The sequence below is a fragment of the Lepisosteus oculatus genome, chromosome 6, assembly GCF_040954835.1.
Source record: "Lepisosteus oculatus isolate fLepOcu1 chromosome 6, fLepOcu1.hap2, whole genome shotgun sequence".
NCBI classification, from domain to species: Eukaryota; Metazoa; Chordata; class Actinopteri; order Semionotiformes; family Lepisosteidae; genus Lepisosteus; species Lepisosteus oculatus.
The window spans coordinates 29,233,126-29,254,377 of record NC_090701.1 but is presented as its reverse complement, the minus strand read 5'-3'; the positions used below and the strand labels follow the sequence as shown (position 1 = coordinate 29,254,377).

The window sequence follows — 21,252 nt, the reverse complement described above, 5'->3', positions numbered from 1 at the left end:
ATCGGTTCCACTATGAGTAGTACATCTGCCAAACCTTTCTTTAAAAGTCTTTCGATTCTGAAACTGTTTAATCACACAGAACTTCGTTGTTAGCATTTGTAATAAAGGAATAAAGGCATTAAAGTGGTGAAACCTTGTTAATTTCATTAACATAGTTTCTAACTGGAGTTCTTGAAGCATACTGAAAATATGCAAGTAAACAGATATTTACGTTTTCATGTTCGTTATTTGTAGATTTCTTTTCAAACGTTTTGCTGTAGGTCAGGGGAAAAGACCCCTATTCAAAACGCACCAACATCTCCGCCAAAGTTGGTGTCAGAGCAGGGTATGAATGAGTTGTGAGAATGTGCTTGAGAGGTTTTCCTTTGTCTCTGCAATCTTCCTGGATAGCATATAGAACTGTTGACCCTGTTGTTAACCCTGGCTGTATATAACACAAACGTGCATTAGAATTCTCCTAATGCAGGTAATTAAAATCCAGAGTTTTGAAAGAGCATACACTTATTACATAACCATAGCGCAAATGTCACGATTGGCATCCCACCCCTAGAGGGTGCTCAGCTGCCCTCTCCACATCCTAAAGTAGCTAATTAGCTGGAATTCAAGCTGACACCTTTAGCCTATCTGGGTGTGCATGATTCTCACATTGTTTTGGTTACCTGTCTATTAAGCCTAGTGCTCCCTATGCTTTGGGCTCGGCATTGTCAGATGCATGCCTGGGGGGGGCAAGGCCTACTCCTAGGAGTCCCCAGCCCCCTGATGTGAAGGATGGATCTCCTGGTTCCTTGGATTTTGGACTGTATCCTGGTTGTGCTTGTGGATCTGGTATGGACTGAGTATTCCTTTGAATCATTATTCACATTATTCACCTGTACTCTGTGTCTGCACGAATAAACCCTTATGTCTGATTCAAGCCTTGATATCTGATTCAAGCCTGTTTCTGCCTAAGTTTGGTACTCCCGCCACACATAGGGTTCTACCTCCGATCACTCCATGATCTGAATTGTGACAGTAACATTCCAATTCTCCAGCGAATTTCCAAGAGCAGCAGATCAACAGTGTGGGTTTTTGGGCAAAACAGCAATATAGGGAGTCCCAGTCCCTGGGGCATAGGGCAGTCATGGATGTTAGCTCACTGAGGGGACTGTGACCCCTAAACCTAAAGAAATTAAAACATTACTGTTCAAAGATGGCTTTGATCTCTTCCAGGCATTGTGGTGCTATCATCTGGCCATGGCTCTGATGTAACACATCGACTGTAGTGTGCATGATCGACTTTCAATGCACTTCATGGCTTGTGAAGACACAAAAACTTCTGCTTAATAAATTAATTTTGGTCACTGGCCTGCCTTCACCTATGATTATCACTGAAGTGAAGTATGTTATATATGCAAGGAAACATGCCATGTCACTGGCGCAACACTATGATAAAAACATTATGGCCAATCTATCTGTATATCTGTCCTCTCCCCTAGTCAAACTCAAGCACACATTTGTGGATTCAATTATGCTGGGTACTCCTTCACTGTATCCTAAATCTCTGTCAATAAATAACTGGAGCTAAAGTAAAGTCCAGTCCCCAGAGTTGTTAGGTTTCTTAGGTGACATTCAACATCTTTGCTGTCTGGTCCTCAAAAAATCTAAAAAGATTAAATTAGTTTAAATCTTAGCATATCTTCAAATATACGTATGTACATTTCAATCAGAAAAAAAATACCGCTGCTATAGGTAATGGTTTTAAGGTTTGTTGGAAAGTTGGTGTTTTTTTCACGTGTCTTCATAACTTTGTACTGCTGTCGGCTTGGTCAGGTGTCTTTTCTGGAAGGTTTAATTTGTTCAACTCGAGGAACTACCTGGCAGAACCAAAAAAACAACAAATGTTTGACCAATTAACCACATAAAATTATCAGAATTGTTCATCAAATCTTAAACTATGTTGCTATTTATCAACTAATCATCTAATGTATCAACTCTATGCATCTTAAACAGTTTTGTTAACAGAAAGGAAGGAAATTCTGAAGAAAAAAACTAAAGAATCTTTTATAATTTCTTTGTTTTGTACAATATGCTTATATAATACAAGAACAGCACTCTTGGTATTTATCTGAAATTATAAACTTTAGTGTATAGTTATTTTAAAAAGGAATATTACCTTACGAGAACTAGTGGAATTTAAAGTAACTGATGTTCTTGATGTGGCTTTCTATTTGAAGATATTTAAATGAACAAATATTTTACTCACAACGTCTCTATATCCCTTTTCTCTGCTATTTCACTTTTCCTTGATACTATGCAAGAGCAGTACAGGTTCAGTCTGGTCTTCTAAATAAACATTGCTTCAGGGTACAATCACAGAAGACTTCTGAAGCTCAGCTCTTAGGCTTCCATACAAGAAGCAGTAATTCTTGGACCAGTCTGCACTGCAGGGAGAGAAATTTAAACACTACCGCATTTGTAAAAAATCAGTATTACACACAGTACGCTACCGATTCCTTTCCTGTTCCTGCACATGGGATATGTTTAGTCAGTGTAATCTCAAAGTGAGCATAATTAAGAGTTAACAAATAATTTGATTGTGAAATTACCATTCGTGTCAGCATGATTACATCAGCATAATCATAAAAGAACAATAATTACCTCTACTGAGGACATATTTAACTGCAACACACAACGCATGAATGCTAACCACTCAAAGCACGCTCCCCTAGAGAACCTAGTTAGCTCAATTTGCGCAACACTCAAAACTAACAGTACCACCGATGTGGTTTATGGGAATTGTAGTGAATGTATCCACTTTATCACGCTAGTTTGCCTTCGAGTAAAACTACAACTCCCAGCGTTCCCTGATCAGGGCGGCGCTTGGCTCCTAACCGCCCTTGTCCAAATAAGGTCCAGTGCCTGATTCGGCAGTGAGCCGGTGTTGTGGGGGCGCGCAGGACCGCCGGTGATCGGAGAGAAGGTAAGGAATGAAATGCGTTGCTTTTAAAAAGAGGGGTTTTGGGGGGCAGGTAAGAATAAGGTTTAAGCCCCGATGGGCAGATGTTGGCTCGGTTGTGAGTGGAGAGCGGAGTTCGGTCGGTGGGAGTGGATGGTTTTGGTACTTATCCTGCGCGGATGACTAATCGGCGTCGCTCTGCTTGAGCACGATGCGGCGCTTGGACACGAGTTTGGCGATCACGGATAAACCGGGTTCCGGTGGATAAAAAACGCGAGTTCGGTGATAACGGCTAATCCCGATCATGTGGATAGAAAACAGATCGGTGTCTTTACATCTGGCACCTTGACGCGTTGTTCGTCACGGCGAGGTAGGTTCGTGGCTTGAGATATGATCCAGGGTTTAGTAACGAGGGCATCTTACTCTTGGGCCTAGTTTTCCGGATAACCGGCTTTTTGCGTGCTGGGTTTAAAGCGGGGATTCATGCTTTGCCACGACTCTCTTAGTCGCAGATTTGTATTATGACAACGGCGGGTTTTAAATGAGAATTTAAAAAGACATCTCTACCGACAGATAAACGCTACGCAAGCTTGAGGCCCAGGGAGCAGAAACGGTGATTTTTCTTTACGGCGCCGTGGGGGGAAAAGTGCAAGGGGGAGCCGCTCTCCGGTTTTGCAGGCGGCACGGATCTCGTGTCGGCTCGTGTTTCCCTCGGGCCCTTTCCTCTTGCCCTTTCCACTATCTTTGTTTTTTCAAATAAACGATCAGATGCCGGTTGTGTGTGGTTGCAGTACTGGAGAGAGAGAGGAGTAACACGGGGTAGGGGTTATCTCCCGGCGGCTCAGACAAGAGGGACCCCGGCAGGAGTGCGGGGACCGGCCTTCCTGTGTGATGCCAGGGCAGACGAGAGACTACCTGGCGGCTCGTTAGTATAGCCAGTTTAATTGACTTTGTACCGTAGGGGGTGTTGAGTTCCTCTCTTTTTCTTTTCGACGTTGATGTATTTGAGTCAGTGGAATATCTCGCGTCCAAGTCTTTGAGAAATGGGTAGGGGGGGGTGGCGAGCACGTGTTTGTGCCTTTGTCTGATGTCGTCATCATCAGGTTTTCTTTCACAGGCTCTCTGACGGCGAGGCCTGTGCTCGCTTGTGAACACGGAGCCTTGGATACGAGCAAATACGTATAATTGTGTTAGGTGTGTCTAAGATGCAGACTGGTACACATCAAGCTTCCCAAGTACAGTTCTCATGTTGCATATCAGTTCAAACATCCTAGTGAAGTGGTACAGCGTATCCACACATGAGCCCCAAGCCTTTCTGGCTTCTGTTCAGTGTCGTCTCTTTTGCGAACAGTCAGTTCAGTTTCCTGCATGTATAAAATGTTGAAGTATTTTTATTGGCACCTCAGGTTTTCCACAATAGGTAGGAGTTTTGGCCCATGAAGCTCACTTTGGTTCAGTTTCCCTGTCGTTCCATAGATGTATTAGGAACAAATTTTTCTAGCATAAACACAATATAGAATAGGCAGTCATACCTAATTAGTCTCCAAGGAAACCAGACAAAATATGCAGATCCATATGTAAGTGCAACATGCAAACTCCACACGGTTAGGCACTCCAGTTGATAATAGCACCCTGGAGCTTTGAAGTAATAGTGATACACACAGTTCCCTAACTGTGTTTTATGTTGTACATGTAAATCTAATGTCTAGTCTTGGATATGACAAGATTTCGCATTGTCCCTTAATGTCGTTCTAGGATCAGTTGAGAGAAATAACAAGATCACTTGAAACTTGAGGATTCCTTTTTATTATCAAAAATGGCCTTGCAATGAATAAGCAAGTGTTGTCGGTCCCGTGTGGCTTATTTTAAAGTATTCATTTATATCATACATCTATTTATTGTATCAAGTTCCCCCATGACTCATGACCTCATGATCAGTCAAGTATTTAAAATCTTCTAAGGCACAAATAGTCAACCTGGTGTTTTTCTTTAAAACAAACAGTGCAGCACAAATGGAAACTATGGAAGTTGATTTAAAACTGAGAAAATGAGGCGCATCTTTACCCAAAGGGTTGTGGGGGTACGGAACAAACTATGTATTCAAATAGTTGAAGTTGACACTATGGTTTCCTTTAAGAAATGTCTGTATGAGATCCTTGGGTTAATTACCTACTGTCAGAAGTGTCAGATGATGGATATATTACTCTTGGGTTAAATTCTGCTTTAATGGGTGAATATGATGTTGAGTGCGGGAGAACAGGTATTTACCCCCGTCCCCTGTAGTATTCCGTGTACTGACCAGGGACTGCTTCCGATGCACACACCAAATCCCACCAACAAACTTAGGTTCTCGTTCTGTCCTCCCCCACTGTAGGCTGCTTTCTTCCCAGTGGATTGTCCCCGAGGCCTGCAACCATGCCGTCCGATCTGGCCAAGAAGAAGGCAGCCAAGAAGAAGGAGGCAGCCAAGGCTCGGCAGCGTTCCAAGAAGGTGAACGAGGCGAACGGGGAGGAGAGCGAGGAGAGGCTGGAGAGCCCAGAGAGCCAGGAGAACGGGGTGGAAGACAATGGTGAGAAGCAGTGGGTGATGGTGCGCCTGTGATGTGTGCAGCTCTCTCCTTGCGCCTGCGGGGGTTTCGAACCCGGACACTCGCAGGCTGCGGGGACGCCCAGCGCCACTCCCAACATGGCAGATAACTCCGCCATGCATGAAGACCAGCTCCTCTGGCATGGCAGAGTTCTGCACTGTGTAAATTGAGGATGCGAGGTGATGTCCCTGCTGTAACCTGCTCAGTGCTCTGAGCCCTGGTGCCCATTCACAGCTTCCAGTTCCTGTACATGCAGTGTTATTTACTCAGGCTCTTACAGTTTTGGTCATAGAGCCATGACTGTTTTAGGAAATGGTCACAGCAGTGCAGTGTGCACCAGAGGCAAAGTCCTCAGTCATGTGGGAATGCTATTTTAGTATAAGGCCTACAATGGAGGATTTGGTCTTACTGATTCTGTTTTTTCCCCTTGTTTATTGTAATAACTCATTCACTGCCAAACTACATTTTTTTTTGTATGACTGAAATTCACTGGCTTATTATCAAACTTAATTGGGAACCAAAGAAAAGATTAGAAGAAGAATAACGGACATAACGCAAGCTTGTGTTCTCCCCTCGACCATCCACAACGCACTTTCCCCTGGGTAGGAGACCAAATGAAACTTCTCACACTTAAGAAATTATCGCAGTCCAAATAAGAACATGAAATACAAAGTACTGAATATGTTAAATGTCTCACAGCGGGGTTTTTTTCCCCCTTTGCTGTAGAAGTGGCACAGCTGACCAAGGAAATTGACGAGTTTGAGCTGAAGAAGACTGCGGCTCGAGCCGTGACCGGTGTGCTGGCTTCCCACCCCAACAGCACGGATGTGCATATCATCAACCTGTCCCTGACGTTCCACGGGCAGGAGCTGCTGAGCGACACCAGCCTCGAGCTGAACTCCGGCAGGCGTTACGGCCTCATCGGGCTTAACGGCACAGGTAGAGGGAGGGGTTGGGTTCCGGGATGTGTGGGTTTCAGATGAGTTTATGCCGAGGCAACGCGGTACTGATCTGTTTATAACGTGCATTTTTTGAGTTATGGGTAGTCAGTGCTGCTGTTTGGTTTTCAAAACTGGAGAACTGAGCTCAGAGCGTTCATAATTCTCCATAATTTCGCTTAAATCTCTGGTTGCAGTTGAGCAAATTGTAACTTAGGTATACATAATTTGCTCTAGCTTTGTATGTTTAACTTGGATTTACGAGCAGTGTTTTACTGTAGGCTACAGTCTCCATATAAAAGACAGGTTATATCTCTCCTTCTGATATATAATCTGGACTTTTCTGGAAAATAGCAGTTGACAGTTTTCAAATTTTTTTCCATGGAAACAAAAAGGGCTGTATTCCTTAGACCTCATTTATGGCTCCAAAGATGCCAAAATGAAAAATTTCAACCAAGACTGTTATAAAAACATAGTTGACATTTAGTTGCATAAAAAACTACTTAATGATGCTGGATGTGATCATTGAATCAAACTACCAGCTATCAGAGGGGCCCAACAGCCTCTTGTTTGTAACCTTTTTAGTGGGTCTGTTTCCTAAGAACATTAGGAAGTGGGGAGACATTGGGGCAGAAACCCTTTTTATACACTTATTTATACAAGTCTAATGGGCTAAGAGATCTCCTATCTCGGTCTACTCAGTCTGCTTGTCTCTTCGGGCCCATACATCATTATGCATTTCTCAGTGTATGTTTCTCCTTGGTTGTTGATAATTTGCATAAATGTGAGACAGTTATGTAAAATGTGTGAGAAAGGAGAGTTTACCATTATAATGATGAAAGATAGATTTGTCCACTGTACAGCTGTAATGTTGTAAACTTTGAATGAGCTCTTGCACTTTCAGATTTTGTGTAGCAGTGGACTGTACATGCTACTTATTTATAATAAGCGAAGGGGGGTTTTGTTGAAAAATATCTTCCTTTGGCAGGGAAGTCTATGCTACTGTCTGCAATTGGCCATCGTGAAGTACCGATCCCTGAGCACATCGATATTTACCATCTCACTCGCGAGATGGCTCCCAGTGACAAGACAGCACTGCAGTGTGTGATGGAGGTAGATGAAGAGAGGATTGCTTTGGAGAAAGAAGCAGAGAGGCTAGCACATGAAGATGGTGAGTTCCAGACACAACACTTTCTCCATCACGCGTCATTCTCACTCTTGGAAGTTCATGTTTCAGGAATTCTTAAGATTAAGTGTCTAGTTTGCCAATCCACTGTCTTTCAGTTAGTAGGTGTTAATTGGTTTGCTGGGCAGGTTAGACTTGGACTCTTAACGCCAATGTTCATGTGGTTAAATTGTAACATTCTATTTAGGTAAAGGAAAAAAACCTTTTGTATACCTTTGTGGGTCCTGTACTTGAAAGTCAAATGTAGTTTCAGGTGTACCTTTTCCCTTAGGGGTATCCTTCTAGGGTCGGTTATAGTTATTGGTTAGTTTTGCAAAATGCAGTTTTGAAAAGTTTCATACCTTGTTTTTTTCCTTGGTTTTGGGGTTAAAATCTAGGATTGTATAAGTGACATGTCAAGGACCTTGTGATTGAATTATGGGATTTGTTTTCACATAATGGAAAATCCCTTGTCTCAGAACAAAGTTTATGCAGAACATGCCAGTGATGGTTTATACAAGATGTACAAGCGATCAGTGTCTCATCAGTCAACTTGGTATTTCCAAAGCCTGTGAAAGCTTATTGAGAGCTTTAAAGCCCCAGATCTATGGGATGGTGTTACTCCCAGTATTTTTTTTTTTACCCTTTACCATATGTTATTTTAGGAAATTCATGCTTGTCTTATCTGAAGCATTCTTCCATCTAATTAGAGGGACCTCAGCTTATTTTGAATCTTGCACATAGAAATGTAAAACTCATAAGTGCTTGATTAAAATATGTACTATGTGGACATCTTTATACAGTGCCCTGAAATTGTATTCACAACTGCAGTGATGTGTACAGTTTTTAACTTATTGCCCACAAGCAGAAGCCATTCTACTAAGGTTACTTTGACATGTTTTGTGCTCCTGAACTAAATTTAAGGTAACTTTTTTTACCTTAAGCTTCACCCTTGAAAGTGTTCGGTTTAAACATTAATTTGTAATATTTGCTTTAAAAACTGGAGATCTATGATATCGGTTACCCCTTTGGAGTTCACAAGATTCTGATCGATTTTGTCAGCCCTATACGATGGATGTTCAATGGGAGTTGCAGGATCAGGACTCTCCTGGGAAGCATCTTGCAAGATATTTCTGTAATTTGATTTGATGATTTTCATCCATGCTGAAAAGAGAAAGTTTGGGCTGTGGAGCCTTCTTCAGGTATCGCAGCCAAAACATTTTCTTTTCTTCTCTTTTTAGCATGGAATAAATCTTTACTTGATCCTTTGCGTTTCTGTCAGTCATTTTTGGCTGTGCCCCAGCGGACAGCTGATGGTGGCTTGCCGGATCGGACCCGGTTTTAATTCCTGGGCGGGTGTTGGTTAGCACTTTGGTGTGCAGGCTTCGCTCACGGGTCTGTTCTTTCTTCCTCCAGCGGAGTGTGAGAAACTGATGGAGCTGTACGAGCGGTTAGAAGAGCTGGACGCTGACAAGGCGGAGGTGAGGGCCTCCCGTATCCTCCACGGCCTGGGCTTTACCCCCGCAATGCAGAGGAAGAAGCTGAAGGACTTCAGCGGGGGGTGGCGGATGCGCGTCGCTCTGGCCAGGTAAGGGAAAGTGGGCTTTGCTCAGGTTTTTGTGTATAATTTGCAAAAACATTCATTATTGCAGTTTTTATGAGCACTAAAAATGTGCCAGCAGCTATGTCACCCCGCATCTCACAACTGGCAGCCCAGTGAAGCTCAGCAGGTGTGAGCCTGGTCAGTACCTGGATGGGAGACCTCCTGGGAAAAACGTAGGTTGCTGCTGGATGAGGCATTAGTGGTGCCAGCAGGGGGTGCCCACCCTGTAGTCTGTGTGGGTTCTAATGCCCCAATGTAGTGATGGGGGCACTATACTGTAAAAAAAAAAAAAAAGGCACCATCCTTCGGATGAGACCTAAAGCTGAAGTCCTGACTTTCTGTGGTCAGGGTGTTTTTTGAAAAGAGTAGAGTCCTGATGTCCTGACCAAATTTCCTATTGGCCTTTATAATCCCCATCTATGAATTGGCTTCATCACTCTGTTCTCCTCCACACCGATAGCTGATGTGTGGTGAGAGTAGTGGTGCGCAATAGCTGCTGTCGCATCATCCAGGTGGGGGGTGCACATTGGTGAAGGAGAGAAGTCCCCATTACCTGTAGAGAATTTCGAGTGTTCAGAAAAGCATTATAGAAATGTAAGGATATTATTCATATAAAAATCTGCACCCAGATAACTTCTGCAGTGCTGTGTAGAATACTAGAGCTATGTGAATGTCGTACAGATCTGCTGTGGGATGATGTTAACAAAAGGCCGAATGACAGTGCTGCTGCCCAGCAGTATGTTCACAGCGCAGCGGCACAATGACAAAAATGTACCGAAGCGTTCTATCTGATCCACTGGCAGGGTCTGTACAGATGTGTAGATTTAATGTGAATTTTTTTCTGTACCGACAGCTCTAAACGTCACATGGCTTCACTGCCTCATTCTTTCATTTTGCCGAACCTTTTCAGCGTGCATCCTGACAGGCCTCAGAACAGTGAGATTTTAAACTAAGCTGCTGCTTCTTCTTTCCCAGAGCTCTATTTATAAAACCGTTCATGTTGTTGCTGGATGAGCCCACAAACCATCTGGACCTGGATGCTTGTGTGTGGCTGGAGGAGGAGCTGAGTTCGTAAGTGCCTGTTCATTTTTTAGTAGGGGGGTTGTACTGCACTTTTTCCTTACAAGGTCTTTAAATACAGTTTGGGGACTCTGTATAGCCGAGTTTGTCCCTGTTGTACTGAAATGAGATGGTTTGGGTTACAACAACTGTGTTACCATGCTGTAGCCTGAGCAAGACTGGAACTGGTCAGTAGTATTAAGATGGGAGACCATTAAGCAAAGTCAGACTGCTGCTTTGAATATATGTGGACCAGTAGATGGCACTCTTCTCCTCTGGTCCAGACTTTTCACATCTGCCCCGTTACTGTAACGGGAGACACGACTGAAGGTGCTATTCCTCAGTTGAGACACTAGACCATGATCCTGATGTCTCTTGTGTGTGAGGTTGGGTATTAAGAGTGGTGTCCTGGTTTACTTCTACTCTATTCCTAACCATAGTTCTGTCAACTGCTACATAACCATTCAGCTATGTATTAGTTCACTCCCCGACATGTAGTGAAGGTACTGCATAGGAGTTTTATGTATAATAAATTCCTTCTGCATGTCATTCAGATGGCTGCCGCACATCACTGGGGATCTCCCCCATATCCTGTATTTAAAGGTCTTTGGAATACAATGCTATAAGTGGAGAACATTCAACATCTTTTTTTTTTTGGGGGGGGATTCATTAAAATTTAACATGTAATCAAACCTCTGAGTGGAATTCTCCCTTGTGAACCTAATCTTAATTTTCAGTTTGAAATTGCTTTCTTCAATATTTAAAAATTCTGCAGTTGGTATCATACTTTTCTAATGTTTTCCATGTCAGAATATACACCTACTTAAAATACATGGCAGTAAAGTTATAATTTCATATTGTTAACCGTTTCCCTGCAGGTTTAAACGAATTCTAGTGCTGATTTCCCACTCGCAGGACTTCCTTAATGGGGTGTGCACAAACATTATTCATCTGCATCAAAGAAAACTCAAATACTACACGGTAGGCCTTTAGTTTGTCTATGGAAATTGCTAAAAGACATCATGAAGTATACATGTTACTTTATTGAAGCTTAAGTGTGCAAGACCTAACAGTTGGTTTAAACTAGAAATAGTACATTGTAACTTGTTTGACTGTCAACAATATAACTGACAAAATATTTCCTTATTTTATTTAAATATTTGACCCTAGTCCTTTATTCCCATTTTATATTTGTTTTAATATATAAGCGGAATATTCTGTCTAAAATGTTTAGTTTTTTGGAATTGATGCTTTTGTTTAAGAATCAAACAAATGTCGGGTTAATTCTTAATTTGGTACTAGAATCTTTGATGCCCCAAGCAGGTTTGTGTAACTAGACTACTTATAACCATCTGTTTTTATTTTAGGGTAACTACGATCAGTATGTGAAGACCAGGCTGGAACTGGAAGAGAATCAGATGAAACGTTATAACTGGGAGCAAGACCAGATCGCACACATGAAGGTAAACACTACTACAAATATCCACAAGATGGCACTTTCCCGCTGACCTGCTGTTGGGAGTGTGTGATTAATGAGACTGCCTAGGACTTGCACCAGAGATCTCTGTTCACAGTCAGAATAGGGTAACACTTTAGTTTGAGCAGCCCCAGCCATGTTTACAGCTTTACACCATGTACATGTTGCACAATGAGTAATTTTGTTTGACAGTTGACTAATATTAAAATGACCAGAGTCATTAGGTCCCCCACCTTAGGTTTTGACCAGTGCAGAAATGAAACATGCTCATGTAAAGCTTAAACTCTCTTTGCAGCTGCATCTATTTTATTGCAGTACCTTAAAATCTATGCATTTATCACTGCATAATTGGTTAGAACTAAGTGAATTTGAAATGTGAGATTTGGGAAAGGGTCTGGTTTTTGGGTCAGTCATTATTGCAAGATTTAAAGGCTTTGGTCGTTTTTCTGGGTTGTAGTCTTTGAACAGTCTTGCCTACAACTTTTTTTCCCTTCATATTGTCCAGCTTTGGCCAGCACATCTTCATGATCTTAAGTGAGTCTTCTGTGCCCTTTGCAGAACTACATTGCACGGTTTGGTCATGGCTCTGCCAAGCTGGCTAGACAGGCCCAGAGTAAAGAGAAGACCCTGCAGAAGATGGTGGCGTCAGGACTGACAGAACGTGTCGTAAATGACAAGGTATTTCAGCAATGTATCTACAGACTTCAACACAATGAAAAGCTGGGGAATCCTGTGAGTTTATATTGAGAGATTTCAGTTATTTTAGGTTGAGTTTTTTTTTCTTAACACTTGGTATAATACCCAACCCAGACATCTTTGGAAAGTGACTGTTTTAAACTTCATTTACATAAAAGTAAATATCCCATTGTTTCAAAGGATGAACCCCCTCCTCCTATGTTACCTTATAGGCAGTGCATGACCAAGGACACAGCAGTGACATGATGTTAACAAAAGGCCGAATTATAGCACTGCTGCCCAGCAGTTTGTTCTCAGTGCAGCAGTGCAGTGACAAAAAAATCGACCGAAGCGTTTTATCTGATCCGCTGACCTGTGTCCCTTGAGTCCTTTTTAAAACCCCCCAGGAAGAGAAGACGGTTTTGCATTTTCTCCTGCTTGGTGTCCCATGTATTTGTAATTGTTTTTTTTATTTTTATTTTGTAGACCCTGTCATTTTATTTTCCTCCCTGTGGGAAGATTCCTCCTCCAGTTATTATGGTTCAGAACGTTAGCTTTAAATACTCGGATGATGGGGTAAGTTTTCCCTTTTTCTACGCAGCCTTACTTAAAAGGGCAATATTTGCAAAATGAGCCTGGAGCCTTTAAATAAAAAGACAATGATTGTCTGTTTCCTGCAGTAACATGCTTGAGCTTTGTCCCTTGTATATAAATGAATCCCTGTAGCAGGGGTGTCCAATCCAGGTCTCAGAAGGTCAGTGTTTGAAGGTTTTCTAGGTGTCTTCAAAGCATTGGTGCCTGAAGAGTTTTTGGGGTTTCACAGTGCAAGGCAGGAGAAATACCCCCTGCATTTAGGCATCATTAAAGCCTTAATTTTGGCTGCCTCTGCCAAAAAGGCATAACTGAATTATTTTGTCAATTATATGTATTTCCTGAAGCTGAGCTCCAGTTAACCAGCTGCTTACTTGGCAATGTTAAATTTTGAAACTGATTTATTGTTAAAGCTGTTTCTACACTTATTGTTGCAGCCACACATCTACAAGAACCTTGAGTTTGGTATTGACTTGGACACACGGGTTGCTCTGGTAGGGCCTAATGGAGCTGGAAAGTCTACACTGCTGAAGCTGCTAACGGGAGAGGTAGGTTAAGGTATTTTAAGGCACTTCTGTAAGAAAACGACAAATATAAAAGTTTTTTTCTAGAATACATTTCTTAAAATGCGTTTTTGTATATGGTAATTGAGGTATTTTGTGTGGTTAACAAGCTCTTTTCCCATTTATGAAAAGTTGTTTTTCATAGAGAAAAATAAAAAAACATTCTTTGTTTTTTCAAGGAATATAGCCTTGTTTACTTAAAGGTTCAACTATATTTTTTTGGATTTAATTAATTTTAAATTTCGCTAATTTTGTTTTGCTTATTAGATGGTGTTGATAACACTGAACATTACTGTAGATGCTGAAAATTGGCCAGGAAGGCCAATAGGAAGGATCCTATACAGTATGTTAAGTGAAGATTTTTGTAGGGGAAAAGAAGTTAAGATGCATTCAAATTGTATTGCAAATGAAGAAATGTTACAACTTTTTTTGATTCTTTTTGCAGCTTCTTCCAACTGATGGCATGATCAGGAAACATTCTCATGTTAAGATTGGAAGATATCACCAGGTATGTTTCCCACAGCTACATATAAATACAAATGCTGATTAGATAAGAACCTTATTATATGGGACTTGACATTTATTCACAGGTTATGCAATTTTAAATGGATTTCCTTGTGTATATATAGTTTTTGACTAAATTAAAGTCACTTTTAACCTTGATGTAACTTTTACCTTGAAGAGTAAGTTGTTTTTATTTTGGTGTGTTTAGTAGTTTCAGGACTTGCATGTAGATTGAGTGCTGCTTTCTGTGTGTTCATAGCATTTAACAGAGCAGCTGGATCTTGACCTGTCTCCTCTGGAGTACATGATGAAATGCTACCCAGAGATCAAAGAGAAAGAGGAGATGAGAAAAATCATTGGTCGATATGGACTGACTGGTAAACAGCAGGTAAGTCTAGCATTATTCACAGAAGTCTACAAAGGATATTGTACTGAGCATACAAAAACATGTACTGCAGTATAAAGGAGAACTAGTTGAGACGTCGAATCTACATATGCAGCTTTGTGAGATGGATCTGCTTCCACATTGGACAAAACCAGATATTGGGCCTATTAGTTTGTTACTTCACAGAATTGTAAGGTTGGAATTGTGAATTTGACTAGCACTGAATATTTTTTAGCAGTTTGATAATGTATCACAATGGTGGTTTAAAGCTTGTTCTAACAAAGCACTGTTATGTGGAAAGTTTAAACTTTTCTGTTTCTGATGTAAGGCCCTGTAGATTTAACCAAGGTATTTTAAACACCTTTACGTGCAGTAACCTGCAATATACAATGTGCAGTGTTTGAATATCACAAACCTCATTAAAATGGCGTATCAAAACCTCTTAATACTTGTTAGATTTAATAAAATCACTAGCTAAACACTTCTGCATATACTTATTAGCTGTAGTATAATGATATACATATTCCTTGCCAGTTAGAAGGTGCATAGGCGCTGCCCAGTTTCAACACCTTTCTGGAGGAACATCATAAATGATGAAAATTATAGGTAGAATGTTCAGTTTTATAGTTTGAAGCAGTGAACAGACTTCAGTTTTAATTCAGAAAACAGTTGACCAAGTAATCGTAAATGTGAACGTGTACGTCTTTGCAGAAGGACCCTTTTCATTCTGGGTCCTTGCTGTTACTGTATTCTGGCTACTTGTACTCCTTTAGTTTTGGAAGGGGGAATAGGGCGCTCCAAGGGTTTTGGCAATTTTCACATTAAGCCAGGCTCAAGTAAAGTGGAATGTGCACTCCATGCCCTTGCAAGCATTTGCATTCTGATTTACTTTTTAATTCCTGTGGTTTGCTTTGCCTACATTTTCACTCCACTACCGCACTATAGCTGCCTCTCTTCACAGCAGGCAGTTCATCTCCTCAGATCCGGTCCTTAACTTTTGACTCGGATTCCACTTCTACACTACAAACCAGTAGTAGAACCTTTGCATCCCTTTCCCAGTTCTAAAGTATCCCTCTGCCTCCTGGGATTTTTCTATTAAAGCTATTTTACCAGTTGCATAAGTAAAACTTCACTTCCATTGCTAATTCAGTTTCTCTTCAAATTTATTTCTTTTCCAATACTTTCTAACAGCTTCTAACTGGCTACTGGTTTGCAATGTGTTGAAACAGGTGGGAGTGACCATCGTATAGTGATCATTTGCAGTGATGTTAATACTACCTGGTCATTTTAATCTGTAATGTGGAATATTAGATGCTACATCCCTTAGTATCTTGTAGCGTTAATTCATAGTAGTTTTAAACCGTGTCCTACTATATACGACCTGAAACTATTGGAGGTTTAATGAGCCTAAAAAGTGCTGAAATGAACTGGGTTTTTCTCATGTCAAAATTTTAATCTAGGAATATTATCTTTCTGAAAACAAACAAAAACAAATTGTGTGGGGTTATGCACTGAAAAACAACACTGAGCCTGGAGGTTTTTCTGTTCGATGTTCAGAGTGGTACTTGAACATCACTACAGTCACATGTAAAATCTGTAAAAATGAATGACATTACACTATTTTACATAGTGCTGGAAGCATGAAAGGAGTATACTAGCTTAAAAAACTACAAAGCCTTTCAGACCCCGCCCTGAAGCACGTTTCACTACATACTTGATGTACAAAGTAATTTCATATGACCTGATTGCCAGACAACGTAATCTCCAACAATGAGAAACATTTTAAACATTTTATTGGAAATAAAATAAATTAAAGAAAAAGGGTCATGGGTACTCACTAGATAAGGCTCTGTTCCCTTTTTTTGCATGCACACTGGCTCTTTCAAAGACCTGCTCAATGTGTTACCTTGACTGCAATGGTTTCTGTTTCAACTTTTAATAAAATGTTGAATTTTCAGCTACAAATGCCCTTTCTTGTTAAAACAATATCAGAATATTTTTATGTACAAAATAACAGGATGGTCACGAATGGGGAAATTTTATTCCATCATGCTTATTTTAGGTCAGTTTGTCTACAGTCTTGCGGTGGGCAACCTTTAGAACTGGACAACGTAGAGAACCCAACCTAAGTTATAATGCTATGGGAGGAGGGTGCAAATTGACACAAATGTCTGGGGAACATTTTGACAGATAACCCTGAAAGTGAAAACAGAGCCCTGCTACTGTAAGACAGTGTAGTACTAGTAACCATGCCAGCCCCCCCTTTTTTAGTATTACTGATGTCTATCGATTTGAGTAACATACTGCATTGCAAAATATCTTTTTATACAGATGTATACAGATGACAAACTGGAAAATCAAGTGTTTAAACTAGTCGATTCGGTTTCTAACCCAAGACTCCACTAAGATGCCATGCTAGTTTATCACCTCTTGCCTGCATGACCTGATTTTTTGTTTCCCTCCTTCCTTTGTCACCAGGTGAGCCCCATCAGAAATCTCTCTGATGGTCAGAAGTGTCGGGTTTGCTTTGCCTGGCTGGCCTGGCAAAACCCTCACATGCTCTTCCTTGACGAGCCTACCAATCATCTCGACATTGAGACAATTGACGCGCTGGCGGAAGCCATCAATGAATACGAAGGAGGAATGATGCTGGTTAGCCACGACTTCAGGCTGATACAGCAGGTGAGCAGCACGATTGAACTCTCCCTGCACTGCAGGACCATCCACACCTACAGAAAGAGCTGATGTTCGTGTTTTACAGAGCAGCCAGTAATTTGGGTTCCGTGCAAAGAGCTGAAAGTCATTCGCAGATTAAATGCTACATTATTAAAAGAGGCACTACTTTCATCTATGCCTCTAGGCTTTATGTGGGCTTTTTATTTTTAGTTGCTGCGAATTGTATTGGTGTCGTTTCTTTATTAAATATACTAATTGCTATTTCAAAGTGTCATGACTGCAAGCATTAAAGCAATAAATTAAAAACGGCAGAAGGGTCAATACAGTTTTGCAAGGTATTGTAAGTTGAGCTACCGGATATGAAAATCATTCTATTATGGACCTGCAGATATTCCCATATTCTCTCAACACTAGTGTTTGGAATCCTGTTACACTGCATTTAAACTTGGAATAACAACCATGAATCATTAACCAAATTTGTATGAAATTAAAATGGTTTCTGTTCTCCACTAGGTGGCTCAGGAAATCTGGGTTTGTGAGAAGCAGACGATTACAAAATGGAACAGGGACATCTTGGCGTACAAGGAGCATTTGAAATCCAAAATAGACAAACAGGCACATGACATCTAAGCACTTCCCAGAGGTGATCTTCTGGATTAATTGTGGATCCCATCTTTACCATGGCCATGTTTAAAAGCATGTTGACACAGCACAAAGGCTCCCTCATTCTTCCTCCCAGTTCGTGCTGCTTTGAAAGTCCCTGGTAGCTTGAAAGGTCAGCCGACCAGCAGTAGTTGAGGACTGCATCCAGTGTACAGTCACAGTAGACATTAACTTGGCTTCCCAAATAAATTGTTTCAAAGTGGTAACAGTATGTGCACTTGAGAATTCTATTTTTTATTTCATGTCCGTATCTGCAACAATACAGATTGGACGTTGTAACCTCTATTGAGATTGGCATTTTATGTTCCCTTTTATTTGTCGTTTATTTAACTCATCTGCAATAAAGGATTGTCTGAAGAAATCAATGAAAGTATTTTTTTTGGGGTGTAGATATGTATGAGTGAGTGATAGTGTGGAGTGAAATCTGTTCTCCTTTATGAAGAATGTATACTGATAGGGGAAAAAAGAAATGTGACATTTTCTGGAATGAGAATACTATAGTTATAGCTTATGTACTTTAACACAAAGTTGTTAATTTGTTTTAAGCCCTCTGACCAGCAATACAGTTTGTGCAGTGAGGCGTCGCAACTTGCCAATCACAGGAAAGCTCGTTAGGTGCACTTTCACCCAACAAGGTCCAGGTGGAACGATGCCTGATCAGGTCACCTTTAAAAAGGCCTTAATTCAAAGCTTAGGTCACGGCAAGAAAAAGGCCACACTTACTCAGTTTTCTGTGCATTCCATAATGCCTCGAATGTCACCAGAAGCAAGGGAGAGGGCCATTGGCATGCTGCAGGCAGGCATGTCATGTGCCAGCATTGCTAGACACTGGAATAAGCTGCTCCACTGTGTCCCAACTGCAGCGAAGGCCCCCTGCTTGTCAGCAGTGGCATCGGGTCCTCTTCACGGATGAGTTGCTCTTCAGCCTGTTCCACGCAGACTCCAGAGTGTGGAGGAGGAGGTTTTGTGTTTCTTTTTCCATCAGTATATATACCAAAGTAAAAGAAAATATATCCTCATCTGGAAGTTCTGAATACAAATTAAGTAGTCTCCTTAGCTTGTTTTGAAATTCAATTTGTTTTTTATAGTGCCTTTCACAACAAGGTGCCCCAAGGCGCTTAAAGCAAGTGACCATACATGCTGTGAATACAGAAAAGACCAGAACACAAATGTAGTCTTTAAAGGGTTCTTCAGAATGCTGCAAAACAGTGCAGCAATTACAGCATCAATTTCCTGTGGCTTAACATTTAGATGTTATTTTTATGGTGGTTTTAATGTCTTGCTGTAGAATATCTGCAAAATCTGTTTAAAGATTGAGAATCATTAATGTACGAATGCTACAATAAATTCTGGAAGTTACATTTTCATTGCGTAAAATACTACAAAATGTAGGACTGCACAACCCCGAGGGAGCCTTGATTCCCATCGTCTAATAGATAATGTCTGTTACTTTATTTTAGCAAAGTTTTTTTATTTACAGAGAGTGCTAAAATGATCAGATTGCACAGAATAGTGAAACACTTGTCTTAAACTTTAATTTTGTAAAAGTGGAGGTCTTCAGTTTTTTGTGCTTCTCTGTCCTGATAAATGTTCTGTGGTAGATAAAAGCTGAGCTGAAAGGTTTGTGGTGAAAACAGAATGGGGGTGGCAAAAGGCAGCAATACGGAGTAGTGGTCAGGCTTGTGGACTCTGATTCCATAGCAAATAGTGCCGTTGAGCCTTTTGAGCATGGCATCTGCTATAGATTACTTCAGTAAATGTCCTACTGTAAAAACAGGTAACAGTTCACATTTTAAGTTTGAATTTGACAGTTGACTTATCCAGGTTTGTGATTAATGCAGTGACCACATGTTTTTGTGGCTCATGATTAATGAGGGTTTTTTTTCCTTATGAAAGGAATGAGGAAGGGTAAGGACTGATATAATAGATAAACCCCAGTGTTGCCAAGTTTGAAGATGTCGTAAACAGGTGGAGGCTTATTAGCATGAATTGGGTGGAAAGGTTTTGCTGATCCCTTGCCCTCCAACTTCTGCTCGTGCTATGAAAACAGCATTATGTTCAGCCGATAATAATAATTGCTTACACTTATATAGCACTTTCCTGGACACTCCACTCAAAGAACTTTACAGGTAATGGGGACTCCCCTCCACCACCACCAATGTGCAGCATCCACCTGAATAAAGAGACAGCAGCCATAGTGCACAAGAATGCTCACCACACATCGGCTATTAGTGGGGAGGAGATTGATAGATGGGGATTATTAGGAGGCCATGATTGGTAAGGGCCAATGGGAAATTTGGCCAGGACTCCAGGGTTACACCCCTACTCTTTTCAAGAAACGCTCTGGGATTTTTAATGACCACAGAGAGTCAGGACCTTGGTTTTACATCTCATCTGAAGGACGGCACCTGTTTACAGTATAGTGTCCCCATCACTATACTGGGACATTTGGACCCACATGGACCGCAGGGTGAGCACCCCCTACTGGCCCCACTAACACCTCTTCCAGCAGCAACCTTGGTTTTTCCCATTCAGGGCTCCCTTGCAGGTATTGACCAGGCTCACACCTGCTTAGCTTTAGTGGGTTGCCAGTTGTGAGTTGCAGGGTGATATGGCTGCTGGATTGATGTAAGGCTAAACCAGTCAGCTGTTGGAGTTGCGTCAGTGTTGGCTGCAAAGGAATAAGAATGGGTTAATTTTACTTTATCACGCTGAAAAAAACTATTGTGAAATGTCTGAATCAGAGTTTTTTATTTCTAATTTTCAGTATGGAATTCATCATACTTGTTCCTATATAACATGGTAATGTCAAGTTGAAACTGGGGAAAACAAAGCACATGTTGAACTCCACACAGAAGGTTTCCCAATTAGGAATCGAACCCAGGGCCCAGGAAAAGCAAGGCATCTGCAGCTGGACCTTCAGTTACAGGTGCCTTGTTATAACACAAGTGACCAGAAGCCGTGTAAAGAGGGGAGGTGTCTATACTTCCTCATGCTCTCCTGTTTGCAGTTGCAGGGTTGTCAGACACAAGAGGTGAGAAACATGCCATTGGTTATTTAAAATTGTATAATAACTTAAAAATGTTGCCCATGTATGAGATCCTCAGCTTACAAAGGAGAGGAGGCTGTTTAGCCAATCTGGCCCATTTCGTAGTGAGTAGTTAACGATCCATGATCTTATCCAGATGTGTAGGGTTCAACTACATAGCCTTCAAACATCCCTTTGGGTTTGGACCTGCCTCCTATTCTACGTTTTAAATGCCCTTCCAAATAGTTTCCGCATGAATCCTGTTTGTAGAGATTCCCCTTTTCAGAATAACCATCCATCCAATTCCTAGCCACTTTAACCAGTATACGTTTGCAGGAGAATGCCAGTCCATTGCAGGACACATAAGGACACAAACACAGATGTGTACACTCACACCAGGGCC

The 21,252-nt window shown here is 41.2% G+C and overlaps 1 protein-coding gene and 1 long non-coding RNA gene across 3 annotated transcripts; one reads left to right on the top strand and one right to left on the bottom strand.

Moving 5' to 3' along the window:
* Positions 1-139: 139 nt before the first annotated feature.
* LOC107078228 (uncharacterized) lies at positions 140-2,849 on the bottom strand. The gene is made up of 3 exons (XR_011189893.1): positions 2,638-2,849; positions 2,243-2,420; positions 140-1,853 (listed from the first exon to the last, which is right to left on the bottom strand). It is a non-coding gene; the product is annotated as an uncharacterized lncRNA (long non-coding RNA).
* A 2-nt stretch (positions 2,850-2,851) lies between these two features.
* LOC102697557 (ATP-binding cassette sub-family F member 2) lies at positions 2,852-18,182 on the top strand. 2 transcript variants are annotated; one of them, XM_006634176.3, is made up of 15 exons: positions 2,852-2,959; positions 5,310-5,504; positions 6,249-6,461; positions 7,449-7,631; positions 9,042-9,213; positions 10,204-10,299; positions 11,166-11,268; positions 11,655-11,750; positions 12,323-12,442; positions 12,926-13,015; positions 13,468-13,578; positions 14,039-14,101; positions 14,357-14,485; positions 16,961-17,164; positions 17,672-18,182. In XM_006634176.3, the coding sequence occupies exons 2-15, from the start codon at positions 5,351-5,353 to the stop codon at positions 17,786-17,788; spliced, it is 1,851 nt and encodes a 616-aa protein (XP_006634239.1). In that variant the 5' UTR covers positions 2,852-2,959; positions 5,310-5,350; the 3' UTR covers positions 17,789-18,182. The 2 variants fall into 2 exon arrangements, with proteins under 2 accessions (XP_006634239.1, XP_015209809.1); XM_015354323.2 differs by lacking the exon at positions 2,852-2,959 and adding an exon at positions 3,175-3,305.
* Positions 18,183-21,252: the final 3,070 nt, after the last annotated feature.

What these genes read in the sequence shown, in the direction of transcription:
- LOC102697557 (XM_006634176.3), top strand. Translation starts at nt 5,351, where the DNA reads ATGCCGTCCGATCTGGCCAAGAAGAAGGCAGCCAAGAAGAAGGAGGCA. An exon ending in TTAAATACTCGGATGATGGG is followed by an intron (nt 13,016 to 13,467) that starts GTAAGTTTTCCC and finishes TTATTGTTGCAG; the next exon opens with CCACACATCTACAAGAACCT. An exon ending in GACTGACTGGTAAACAGCAG is followed by an intron (nt 14,486 to 16,960) that starts GTAAGTCTAGCA and finishes CTTTGTCACCAG; the next exon opens with GTGAGCCCCATCAGAAATCT.